At 36.1% G+C, this 14,110-nt stretch overlaps 1 protein-coding gene across 2 annotated transcripts in view; it reads right to left on the reverse strand.

Moving 5' to 3' along the window:
• Dnajc21 (DnaJ heat shock protein family (Hsp40) member C21) overlaps positions 1 to 14,110 on the reverse strand; it is an 89,510-nt gene that overhangs the window by 59,741 nt on the left and 15,659 nt on the right. Inside the window, exons 8-12 of one of the 2 annotated variants that reach the window (XM_020170477.2) lie at positions 11,858 to 12,016; positions 11,413 to 11,455; positions 7,866 to 8,029; positions 6,891 to 6,966; positions 4,282 to 6,343 (exon numbers count right to left, since the gene is read on the reverse strand). In XM_020170477.2, coding sequence (XP_020026066.1) covers positions 6,179 to 6,343; positions 6,891 to 6,966; positions 7,866 to 8,029; positions 11,413 to 11,455; positions 11,858 to 12,016 — 607 coding nt within the window. In that variant the 3' untranslated portion in view covers positions 4,282 to 6,178. Of the gene's footprint in view, positions 1 to 4,281; positions 6,344 to 6,890; positions 6,967 to 7,865; positions 8,030 to 11,412; positions 11,456 to 11,857; positions 12,017 to 14,110 lie in introns of those variants that run through there. The other variant, XM_074077634.1, reaches the window with a different exon arrangement.

Genomic DNA, 14,110 nt, shown 5'->3' on the forward strand with positions numbered 1-14,110 from the left:
GGACTCACAAAAATAGGATTCTCATTAAATTTTAAAATAAGAAAATATCCAGAAAGGTAAACTATATGCTACTTCGTCTAGATGCTGAGTTTCTATGACCTTTTTCTTTTCAGAACTTATTAGAAAGTTTCTCAAAAATCAAATGACTTGTAGTGTAAAGGAGAATTTGAAACTTTACTGCTCATAGAAGGCACTTAGTATTGATATGGACATCAAGGTTGAAGCCTGCCTACTTTTAATGGCAAAGTAATGATCTGTACAGAATCAGATTCTTTTACCATAATTAAGGATCACTGAATTTCAAGGCAGCTTCCAGCTTTATCTAGAAAAAAATAGTTCATTTGAGCCAGGAAGAATTTTAATACATACTATAAATATACAATAACACTTTTAACGTACTCTAGGATCAATTTACTCACTGATTTTCCTTCAAATTACTTCGTTGTTTGGAGTATTAAAAAAAAGATTAAATAAAGAAAATTGTAGGACCATAGTTCCAGTCCTTACCTCATAAGCTGGCAGAAGGAATGGATAAGGACATAACCTTATCTTTATGGACATTTCTTGAAAAAGTCACTCAGATCACTGGACAGAGCTGACTGATAGCTAATCGCAAGGAAGGATGGGGAAGTAATCTTTATATTCTAAGTGGCTTTGTGTACTTTGTGCTCCACTACAAGCCAGACTTCTAAAAGGGAGACTGAACATTGAGACAATTTTCAAGCCTCTGCCACAATGTGTTTATAGAATATGTAAGAAATAAAAAGTAGTCACCATCCAGAATAAAGATGCTAACTTCTCCCTTCAGAGTAAAAGCAAAAAACACATTCAGCCGTCCTTTTTGTAGCCCTACCCAGTTACATTCCTTTCTTCCCATTTCTTGAAGCAATTGCTTTTCCTGAATCTCTTTCCTATTGACGTTCCTGTTTCTCTATATAAATAATGCTCAACAGTTTTTTGTTTGTTTTGTAGCACTGGGGACCGAACCCAGGGCCTTGTACATGCTAGGCAAATGCTCTAACTACTGAGCTATATCCCCAGCCCTTTCAACATAATATTTTTTAAAGCTGTGTAAATGGTATACTTTCAACTTCCTTGACAGCTTAACTTCATTCAATATTGTTTCCAGGGCTAGCTATGGACATTGATATTATAGACTAAGTTCATTTTTGTTTCTCAAAAATTTTTCCAAGGTAAACAACCTGGCTGTGAGCATCCTGTACATCTCCTGGTACACATGTGCATGGATTTCTCAACTGTTGATGGGCAGTAGTCATCTAAGAAATCTAGTTACCCCCCAGACTGACTTAGCAGGTCCAGGTGGCATCTGAGAGTAGCTTTTCTAATGCAGTCCTCAGCTGGAGCCTGTGTTTCTGATCTACACAGCACATTGTGAGAAATGGGGCTCTAGGTGTATGGTGAGAATTGCTGGGTCACAGGGTATCCATATCACCCATTTTCTTAGATATTACCAAACTGAACCAATTTTTACTCCAAAACTGAGTGTGTTTCCATGTCTCCAGTCTCACTTGTGAAAATAATTACCTTTTGCCAACCTGAAAGCATGAGCATAAGTTGACAAAGAACATCTCACATTTTTTGAGCATTTGAATTTTATATGACTCTTGAATGCAGCAGTTCTAAGTATGGTCTGAGTACCCTGGTGAGAGGTCACAGGGGCAGGTCCTCCTGACACACATTCAGGGAATCGACAAGGTTCTCTCTTTCTCATTAGCTAGCTACATGATGCTGGATTACCTTCACATATTTTACCCAACCACATAACAACAGTCTTGAATGCAGGAGCAGGTCTGAGGGTCCAGCTCTATTCTACTTTAAGCTAAACATTAAAGAGCTTTTTTTAAGCAGAGCACAGTGACATGTACATGTCATGCCAGCTATGCAAGAGGTGTAAGTAGCAGGGTCACAGTCAGCTTGACCTGGGTAGAAACTAAAACACTATTTGAAAAATAACTAAAGCAAAAAGAATTGGAGGCATGGCTCAAGTGGTAGAGTGCCTGCCTAGCAAGCCTAAGGACAAGTGTTCAAATCTTAGAATCAAAAAAAATTTTTTAATGTAAAACAATACTATTCTTTTCATTAAACTTTTATTTTCCATAATTGTCATTTAGCCTGTATTATTTTTAATAAGCTCATATTTTTTAATTTTCTCAGTTTTAATTCTAATAAAGTAAATATGAATAGATAAAACTTTCAAAAATTCTTTTGGGTCTCAATTTTTAAATGTATAAAGGGGTCTTGGAACCAGAAAGTTTGAGAACTGCTGTCCTAATGCATGGCTTTCATTTTCTTATTAATTTTGTAGAAGGTTGTTATGACTGCTTTAAGAGGTATTCTGCTCCTAGCCAAAACAATAAGGCAAGAGAAAGAAATAATAGGGATTCAACTAGCAAAGGAAGAAGTCAAATTACCCCTATTTTCAGATGAGATGATTTTATACTTAAAAGACCCTAAAAATTTCACCAAAAAACTCCTAGATGTGATAAGACTTTCAGCAACACAGAAGGATATAAGATCAACATAAAAAAAAAAATCAGCACTCTATATCCCAACAATGGCAGGCTGAGGAAGAAATAAGGAAAACAATTCCATTAATAATAGCCTAGAAAATATACCTAGCTATAAATTTAGCCAAGGAGGTGAAAGATCTCTACAATGAAAACTATAAAACCTTGAAGAAAGAAATTAAGAAAATGCTAGAAGATGGAAATCCTTCCCATATTCATGGATTGGCAGAAATAATATTATAAAAATAGCTATACTACCAAAAGGAATTTAGAGATTCAACATAATGCACATTAAAATTCCAATGTCATTCTTTGCAGAAATAGAAAAACCAATCCAAAGTAATCTAAAGTAATCCTAAGCAAAAGGAGCAACATTGAGCTATCACAATACCAGACTTCAAATTATACTACACTGTTATAGTAACAAAAACAGCATGGTACTGGCACAAAAACAGACACAATGATCAATAAACAGAATAAAACCAAACAACTACAGCCATCTGATTTTTGACAAAGGAACTGAAAACATACACAGGAAAAAAAAAAAAAACTTCAACTCAACCAGTAAGTTGGGAAAGTGGCTATTTACATGCAAAAGACTGAAACTAGACCCCTATTTCTCACCTTCAACAGAAATCAACTTCAAATAGACCAAAGATCTTAGTGTAAAATCCGAAACATTGAAACTACCACAGAAAAACTCTGGACAATATAGGCATAAGTAATTATTTTCTAAATAGGACTCTAGTAGCACAAGAAGGAAAAGCAAGAATTAACAAATGGGACGGCAAATTTAAAAGTTTCTGCACATGTAAAAATAGACCTACCATATGACCCTGCCATACTACTCTTGGGCATATATCTGAAGGAGTATAAATCAATATATAAAAGAGATACCTGTAAATGAATATTTATTATAGTTCTATTCACAACAGCCATACTGTGGAATCAGCTGAGGTACCAAATAACCAACAACTGATGAACAGATAAACAAATATGGTACATGCATGTATGTACACACACACACACACACACACACACACACACGGAATATTACTCAGCCATAAAGAAAAATGAAATTATGTCATTTATAGGAAAATGGATGGAACTTGAGATCATCAGGTCAAGCAAAACAAGAGGGAAAGGATACTAAGGGGAAGTATGAGAATATAATGGAGGCGAACTTGTTCAAAGTTCATTGTACGCCTCTTCAGAGCTATCAAAATAAAACCCTCTATTATTAATTATGCTAATTAAAAAAAAATTTTTTTTAAATATATTCTGGATGCTAATCCTTTTTTCAGTTGTATGTCCTACAAACATTTCCTCCAGGCTACAGTCTATCTTTATTCTACAAAAGAACTCTAGTGTTAACTATGACACCCAGTCTTGTTTCCTTCAAGTGTTATGGTGTTTCTGTGTCTTATTTTAAACAAATCCTTCCTTTCTAAAAATCATGAAGATAATCTCTCAGGTTCATATTTATAAGTTTTGCTTTACTTATGTAGGTCTTTAATCCATGTAGCTTGTTTTGGGGTAAGGGTATAAGGCAGTACTTACTTAGTAAAGACAGCTCACTGCAGTCAGCAAGCATGTTCCCATACACATAGCCTGCTGCGGGGCTCTGTATTCTCTCCAGGGATCTACTGACCCACACCGGCACTCATCACACATTGCTTTACCTGTTAGAGCTTTATGAAATTCTTTGATACTGACAGGACAACTCTATTGCTATCTTGCTCTTCAAAATTACCTTGATTCAGCCAGGTGTGGTGGTACACATCTGTAATCCCAGAACTTGGGAGGTGGAGGCTGGCCTGGGCTACAAAGCAAGACAATGTCTCAAAAGAAATAAATAATCTTTTCTTGATTCTTCTTTAAAGTAATCTCCTCCCTCCCCACCCCAGACAATAAATTTTGGGATGTGATGAAAGAGTTACTGAGTTGAATCCAGGAATCTGCCCTGTCCCTGTCATGGCAGTAGCCCCTAACCAGTGGTTGCTGTGGAGCTCATATTGCCCTGAGCTCAGCTTCCTCTTCTATGGAGCAAGAGATCTGGCAATCTGTACTTTCCCTTTTCAACCCCATAATTTTAGTAGCAAGACATCAGGCAAATTTAACTGACAAGGAATGGGCTGTATCCAACAGAGATACTTCAGCATTACTTGTTATAGGAAACTGAACTTGCAGCATGCAAAAGATATGTTAGGAACTCATCCACAGGGCTAAAAAGGTTCAATTTATTGTTTTATATTGAAGGTTAGGCTAGAATTAGCTCCATAATACAGCACCCTCAAGTTTGGAGGTATTCTATTATGAAACAATAGTTTACTGTAAGAATTTCATTTCCTGTACAATCTCCTACAAATACTGAAGTACTTTCCCATCTGGAAATTTGGTGAGGGAGGATTTAGAGAAAATGAAAGTTTCTGAAAAAAAGTCTTCTGTAAGTCTGTAGATTTTTATTGCCTTATGAGCAATCAACAGGACAGGCACTCTGACAATGTGACCGATCTCCCACTACCTGTGCACAGTTCTCCTTCTCCTTCACAACCAAAGTTAGGATTGGCAAAATATTTACCTGAAGCTAAGGATACTGCTTCTGTTTTGAAACACAAACCCAACTGGGTTTTAGAGAAGCCCTAATTGTAGAAAGAAGATGGGATTTCTCTTAGGCTCTCCTTCCAGAGCCCTAATTCGATGCATCTTCATAGCTAGGTTAACTTTCATCAAGGTAGGTAGTTACAATGACTTTTAATGAGATCAGTGTCAAATGTGTGCTTCTGTAATTTAGAATATTTTAACTCAAATAAAATTAAATGTCTGTGCTGCACTAAAAATGGTATTTTACCCATGGCATGTTTTCCTCTTAAGAAGTAGATTTAGGGAGCAAACTACATAGTTGCTGTACCACCTAAGCCATACTCTCTATCCCTTTTTGCTTTAGTTTTTTTCAGATAAGGTTTCACATTTTTGTCCAAGCTGGCTTGGACTGTGATCCTACTTACCACCTCCTGCAGGGATTACAGACATGTATCACCACACCTAGCTTGTTTTGTTGAAATGGGGTCTTGCTAACTTTTTACGTGAGCTGGCATCAAACTGTAAACCTCTCAATCTCTGCCTCTTGAGTAGCTGAGATTAAAGACATGTGCCATGACACACAGCCCTAGATTATTTACAAGTAATTTTAAAATAAGAACTAGAGTATGGTGTTAAGTAGGAAAAAAACCCATGATGACTTTAAGATCTCAATTTTTGAGATCATACAAAATCTAAAAAGCATTAAATAAAAACGCTTAATGTGAAATTCAGAAAATAAAGCAGGAAGGGGGATATGTATGTGTTAAAATAATTTAATTCACCCTGTACATTTCTGTCCACATGAGAAGATACACGCTTTACAATATTTACCTGTGCTGAGACATTCAAGTCAATTCAGATGGCAGAAGTAGAATTCAATCACTAGTGAAATGTTTAAAAAATATATATTAAACAAAAAAAATGTCTTTACAAGATAAAAAATAATCTTCCACAATGCAATAAATTGCAGATCACTGAAATTTTAACTCTTTAGGTGATTTCAGTTCAGTTTTTGGTTTCAAAATCTAGAGACAGTTTAAAAAAAAAAAAAAGGATTAGCAGATTTTCTATCTGGTTTTACGTTTTTCTTTCTTGCTTCGAGTACTTGTTAAGCTGTTTGATGATGCTGATGGAGGGGCTCTTGCATGGCCTGTGGCCTTTAGGTGGTCAAAAAGTTTATTCCGGGATGGAAACTCACTGTGGCAGGTTGTACAGCTGATAAGAACATCACTCTGAGAGGGAGAGGGAAAAAACACAAATAAAAGCAAGTGGTATCATCTGAGAATAATGTTTTATGTTTTAATGTCAAGAGTAAACATCAAATACATGCAAAATAAAGACACTTTAACAAAGTAGTTACCAAAACAGGTCCAACAAAAGCAGCTGTTCTTAAAAGTTAAGCCAAATCAACCAACACAATCAACTCTAAGGATCCTGAGAGTTTTGATGGCATGTACCACATGGACCACAGCACAAAAACAGTTTGTGCTTCACAATTAATCTTCAGAATTGACACATGTAACTCTGACCACCTAAGTCTCAGATTGCAAAGTAAAGGAAATCGAATAGTCATTGTTCTAGTATCCAGCATTTCTAATGTGCTTCTTTGTACTTTGAAGAAAAAAGATAAGATAGCAGCACATACATAAATCCCATGTTCATTATGTAAAAGTGATGCATCTTTGGAGTAGACTTCACCTAATACACACTTACATCCTTAGGACACTACACTGCTTAAACAAAGCCCACTAAAGAGACGCAAATATGATTTTGACCTACCACTGTTTGTGGCTCAGCAGGTACTTTAACAGACTTTTTCATATCTTTGGTTTTCTTTCCTTTGGGTTTTGGAACACTGGAAAATAAATTATTCAGAATACAAAAATAATGTACCCTTTTTAATTGGTATCTTGCTTTCAAGACACTTAAGAAGTAAGATATATTTTGCTGGCTAATTAATTTAAATCTTCACATCTCAAATGAACAACTTTAAAAAGCAACTTAAAAAGCAAATTTGGCACAAAATTAAAGAATCTACTTAAAACAGAAGAAACAAAAGCCAAAACAGTACTCCTAAAATATCTCTGAACGAATACAGTATCTTTTATAAAAAGCAAAGCACTTAATACACTTACTGAAGCAGACCATCTTCATAAACAACCAGTACTAAATCATGAATAATCTATGAATTTAGTTGCCCCAAAATATTAACTTCTTGAACCTGATCTAATCTGTGAAAATACTTCAATAGTTCCACAGTGCAATGAGAAAAATAAAAAATATTATAATGCATTTTTCATTACTAGCTTACCACCATAGCCTTGGGCAGCACAAAGATTCCAGGGCTCCTGTGAGTAGGAAGGTCCCAAGTTGACCGAGGCCCTGACAACACTGTGGGGTGAATGCAGCCTCACTGTCTTAAACATAAAGATTTGGATAGCTATGCTCCTGGAGAGTGGGATGGGAAAACAGGCTCAGCAGCAGCCTTGTTCTCATGTGAGTGTCAAGGACAAAGGTAGGAAAAAGTGGAACTGCATCACAGTATATTGGTCATGGGGTTGAAATGTCTCTGAATGCACTCCTCTGATATTTTCTTTACAGCACACCTCAGCTGTATACATGTGTGTCTATGCATGTATATCTATACATAAACACTCTACATCTAACTCACTCAGTTGTGAAAAGGAGATGTGACATATGAAAATTATTCTATCAATATTCAGTAATGAGAAAATAATTGCAACTTTGACTTACTGTTTAGCTTCACTTTTTAGATCATCACATGGTTCAATGGTCACATTTTCTTGGGGACTGTCTCCCAATTCTTTGGCATTGTCTTCATTTAAGCTATTAGTATCTTCTGGATCCATCTTTACTCCTTCTTCAGTTCCATTTTCATTGAAGTTGTCATCAAAATTCTACGTAATAAAACATAAATACCTTTACAAATCAAAGCTATCTGGTAATAATGGCTTCTTATTTTGCCAAATAGCTACAATAAATTAGTAACATTCCCCCACCAACTCTAGTAGGAGTAGACCTCAGGAAACAAAAAGGAGAAGCAGGTTAAGAATAGATGCTCAAGCACTGATAGCATGGTTCAAGTGGTAGAATGCTTGTGTAGCAAGCTTGAGGACATGAGTCAACCCCCAGTACTACCAAAATAAATAAAATGAATAAAAATTATTAAGAGATCTTGAATTTAGAGAAAAACTGGAAACAACCCAAATGTTTAATAAGTGAATGGCTGAATATATGAAGGAAATTGATGAAGTTCTTAAAATCATATTTCTAAAGATATTTATTCAACTATCTGAGAAAATGCAATTTATTGGACTCCAAACACAATTTAATATTAAATAATCTCAATAGTAGAATTAAAGATGGTATTTACATTTCTATATTTTCCAAATAATCAGTAATGACCAACTACTACTTTTACAGTCAGGAAAAACAACCACCACAAATAGGCATTATATAACAAAGATATCGGACTGGAGGTGCGGCTCAATCGGTAGAGTGCCTTCTTCTCAAGAGCAAAGCACTGAGTTCAAACCCCAGTCCCACAAAAAAGATGTCTGTCAAATATACCTTCACTAAAGTACAACTATCTGCCACACTTGCACACCTGCAAGCTCCTGAGCACACACTCTCTCTCTCTCTGAATATAATACACGTTCTCCCCCAGAATTGTCTGGAAGTAAGTTGCAGGCAGATGAGTCTTTGCCATGTTATCTCCTAAGAACAAAATCATTCTCTAAGAGATCCATGATCTTCATCATACTACAGAACTTAACACTGGTAACTGTTTGTTATACAGTCTGCCTTCAAATTTACCAGTCATTCCTTTATTTGTAACTTCCCATAAGGGATACCATCAAGGACTACATGTTGCATTTACTTATCTTTTTAATCTCTTTGACTAAAACAGTTCCCTAGTTTTTGGACAGTTTGGTGCTTTTTTTTGTAGACTGTCTCATAATTCGGCTGTCTTGTCAAATGATTAGAAACAAGTTAAACATTTGTAGCAATACTACTACAAAGATAAGGCTACATTCTTCTCAGTATATCACATTAAGAGGCAAAATGTCAGTTGTCCTATTTTCCAGTGATCTTAAGAGTGTCATCATTTGGTCAGGTGGCATTACCAGATTTTTCCACTGGAAAGTACCGTTTCCTTTTTTAAATTAATTAAGTAATCTGCAGAGTGTGACTGAGACAGAGTGGATATTCTGTCTGCAACAGTCATTCACCCATGGATTTGGAATCTATTTATGATTCTGTACAGACCACGTATTACACTGTTGGTCGCAGAACTGTGATTTTCTATCTCTAATTCTTGTGCCATTTGCATTTGTATTAACTCATATTCTCCTGTAATGAAGCATTTCCAACTTTTTTGTAAACTCAATATACATACATGAATTTTTAAAAATAGATTCAACATGTGAAATCTATCACCGTTACTCCTTTTGAAGACTCAAATTTTTCCAAGCTGGCAGGCTTGATAAGCTGGGTTTTGAGGACTTGTGAATGTCCCATTCCGGGTACACTTCCTTAGTCTCCAGCGTAAGACATTCTGGGCTTACCTCTGCTTTCTCTCTCTTGGCTTTAGAATCAAGCATTTCTAGAAGAAGACCTGCTCCTTTTTGAGGGAAAGGGAACTTAGAAACCAAGATGTGGGTGTTAAGTTTGCTCACTGCTGGAGGTGTTATGACCATTTTAAATCATGTGCTTCTACCAACTCCAATTCCAGTTGGAAACTACAGTGCTCCTCCTCTCTTCCCCTTACTCTGCATTTGCATTTCCTTCTCCCCCAGTAAATGACTCCCAACCACATTAATATATTTATTCATTTGTGCTACCCTACAATATACACAAGAGTTTTAGAAATAACCATAAATAATACCAAAAAGAACTGCTAAGTAAAGTTCAAGATTTACTTCTGTTGCAGTTAATTTTACCTTTCAACTCTACTACGTGGAAGGAATTCAGTAAGAATGCTATGTTCAAAAAAGGACTTGAATTAATCCTTCCTTTCTGTCAGTCAAGGTCATTGTTTCTGTTTATATTCAGTTTTAGTTTGGGGGTTTTTCTTTTACAATCCTTGTTGCTTATATATAAGTTCTTTTTGATCACACAGAAAGCTTCCCCAATCTGAGTGCCAATATTTTTAGTATTTGTTGCCTCCGGCTCTTTGGTCTATCAGAACATGTCTCCATACTGCTTCCCCCATCAAAAAGAGCTTTAACAATATTAGGAGAAGCACTACAAAGAACTGTGTCTGACCCTGACATAATCAGAAGCTACAAACAAGGGAGGCATAAAGAAATGTAACTTTGGAGGGAAAAACTGTGGTGATCATTTGAAGCATGTATCGATAAGAAAATACTAATATACGAGTTTATTACTGCCATCAATAGAACCTATCCTGAACCAAGGTAGACAGCTGTGGGTTAAGTACAAGTCCCTCTCCATTTTACTGCACCTTTATTCTTTTTTTTAGGGGGAGGGTAGTACTGAGGTACTCAGGGCCTCATGCTTGCCCACAAGCACTTTAACACTTGTATCATTTTGCTTTTAGTTTGTTTTTCAGATAGTGTCTCCAACCACCACCCTCCCGTTTCTGCTCCCAAGCAACTGAGGTTACAGGTGTACACCATCACGCCTGGCCCTTCATTCTCTTTAGTCACCAAATATCCTTATTAAAAGGACAAACTCAAGTGCTTTTACAGGTTCAGAAACAATCACAAGATTGTTTCACATGTGTAACAATAATACTATACTTAAGAGACTGATTTTGAACAGCAGTTTGAAATACTTAATGCTACTTAAACTTTTAAGTAATAGAAACATTTTTCAATCAAAGCATTTAAAAAGTGCTCCTAAGTTTTTAACAAATGTTTCTCCTGCAGTATTTCATTGATGTTGTTGGCAGAACAAACTATATATATAATGAATAGTAAAATCCCCAGATTTTACTATTTCTGAATTTTAATTGCTGTCAATTAAAATTGACATCAGATGTAGCCACACTTTTTAAATATGGCACTCAGTTAATTCATACCAGGGGAGTGTAACATGCAAAACTTTAAAACACAGAATAGTGATTAAGTTAGTTAGATACACACAAGAGCAGGGGGACAGTGAAACACAGAAATATTTTCAGTTCCTTTAAATCAATTTCACAGCCAACAATTATGGAGTGAAGTGCTGTACTTTAGTACACACTACACTGAATGATAAGAGCACTGCAAATTTATAGTTGGTACTTAATGTTAATAAAACCTTTTCAACCTACCTCTGCTGGTTTCTGTTTCTTTTTCTTCTGTTTTTTAGAAAGCCTAAGAGCAAATATAAATCATAATATCAATTATTTCACTTTGTGATGATTTACTAAGCAAAGAGAAAAAAATAATGAAGCATTAACACAGTGAGTTTAAGATCAGAAAGCATTGAAAGGGTAAGAAAATACTTGCTATCATTTAAGAGAACAGTAATAATGGTTAATTCTGGATGGTAATTAGCATTTCAATTCCTAGGTATACAGCTTCTTTTAATGTAGTCACATATATTCTATAAAAACTGTACATGACATCATATCTTTACACACTTCAATACTACAGTGCAATAACCAGGAGATGCAGAGAATACCACCATAACAGAACTTCTAGAGATAAAACAGCATGTAAATACAATCTCTAATGTGAAGAGTGTACCTAGTTAAACGTAATATTTAGAATTACTTTTGTTTAGGTGTATCATCCATTACTTCCTCAGAATTGGCATTCAATAGATTTTCATCTGTTTGAGGTCCTGAAAAGTTTTCCTCCTCCTCCTCCAACTGTTGTTTCAATAAGGCAACCATTTCCCGATGCTTCTTTGACTTCTCATGATTCTTCATGCTGAAAGGACAATACAATGTGAGTGGCTGTACTAGGGTTCATGACCAGGTGCCCAGATGTATGACTGCATGATCACAACCAAATTTAAATTGCCAATGTTTGTGATTTTATACAGAGTGACAGAAGCCTGCCCAGGCACTAAGGACCCTGGAAGATCTAGAGGGAGTTCTTCCCAGCATTCCCCTGACTTCCTCTTACTTATATATATTTCCTTCCTATATTTGCCAAATTTTATTATTTTGACTTTTCAGTTCTTAACATTGAAGCCTTTCAATCACTAAGTCTTTTTAAGTGCTTCCACTTTCCAGGCCACGTTATGGGCTTTGAGTGAGGGATCACTGGAAATTACAAGACATACACCTAACTATAACACAAGGACCCCTGGAGCTAGAAAACTCCAAGGCCTTGGAGTTCAAGAGTACTTTACATTCTTTTGCTTTTATTTTTTCACTTGGCAGTACTGGGGTTTAAACTGTGGGCTTTCTCTACCACTTGAGCCATGCCCCCAGTTGTTTTTGCCTAGTTATTTTTCAGATAGGGGCTCACACTTTTGCCCAAGGACAGTTTTAGACCTTGATCCTCCTACCTCTGCCTCCTGCTTAGGTAGGATTACAGGTGTGTACTACCACACCTGGCTTGTTCTTTGATAAAGTGTCTTGCTAACTTTTTGCCTGGGCTGGCCTTGAAACTCTTTCCTATCTCTACCTAATGAGTTAAGATTGCCTGGCCCTTCCTTTTTAGCTTTTTTCAACAGCTTGTTTTCACCTTCTCAGGAAGAGTCACTCTCCTCACTTCCACATTCCTAAATGTGAGTTTAGACACATCCCTGAAACTCTGGCCAAAACTCTGTAGGCAGTATTTATGTCAATTTTTCTACAGGAAACTAAAAAAAAATTAACAAAACAGATTTGAAAACATGAGTTAAACTACAATGTAGGAAAGATGGGCTTGGGATGTAGCTCAATGGTACAGTACATGCCTAGTATGGACAAGGCCCTGGGTTTGATTTCTAATATAATTAAAAAAAAAAAAAAGGCAGAAAACTTGTTTCACTATCTATTCAGATTTTCTAGTTTTGGTTGTTACTCTTACTTCTCACTCAAATTCTCCTTCAGACCAAGGTCCCTTAGAAAAATCAAGACATCTTGTATTAGAAAGTGTTCAAAATGAAGGGGAGATGTTAGAAGGACATTGGAACAGGCTTGAAGGAACTTATACTAAGCAAATCTGGAAAAATGTAAGCAGTAACAAATTATAAAGTATTGAAAAATAAATTCAACAATAACAGGACACTTGCAAAATTTCATAACAGAAAGATAAGTCAGAAAGGAGAGTGTTTGTTTACAACCGAAGGCCAAGTGCTGACTGATGAATGCAGAAGGAATAGAAAGCTATCATTCAGTAATCACCACAATAAACACTGGTATAGTTTGAGTTCCCTTATCCAAAATGCTTGGGACCAGAACTGTTCTAGATTTCAGACTTCTTCACATTTTGGAATATTTACATATCCTATGAAATACCATGGGATTAAGACTCAAATCTCAACACAAAATTCATTTAAGCTTCATATACATCTTACATACCTAGCCTAAAGGTAATTTTACACAATTTGGTTTTTTTGGCAGTGCTGGGATTTGAATTTGGGCCTCACACTTGCTAGGCAAGTGTTCTCAAGTACTCTGCCACTTGAGCTATGCCTTCAGCCTTTTTTGCTTTAGTTTTTCAGGTAGGGTCTTGCTTTTGCCTGGGAGCAGCTTCAGACCACAATCCTCCTACCTCTGCATCCCAAACAGCTGGGATAACATGTGTGTATCATCACACTCAGCTAATTTTACACAGCATTTTTAATGCGTCTGCATGGTGACTGTAATCTGTCATGGAAAGTCAGGTGCAGAATATTCTTACTTGTGACATAATGTTTACACTCAAAAAGTTTAGGATTTTGGAGTATTTCAGATTTTGTATTTCCAGACTTCAAGGTGAGGCAAGGTAAGATCACCAATGTATGTTAAATTCTGATGAATAGTTGGCTATTTCCAGAGTTTTAGAGCATCTGTCCACAAATTAAACTTGCTTCTATGGAAATTTTGC

The sequence above is a fragment of the Castor canadensis genome, chromosome 6 (genome assembly GCF_047511655.1).
Source record: "Castor canadensis chromosome 6, mCasCan1.hap1v2, whole genome shotgun sequence".
Classification (NCBI taxonomy): Eukaryota; Metazoa; Chordata; class Mammalia; order Rodentia; family Castoridae; genus Castor; species Castor canadensis.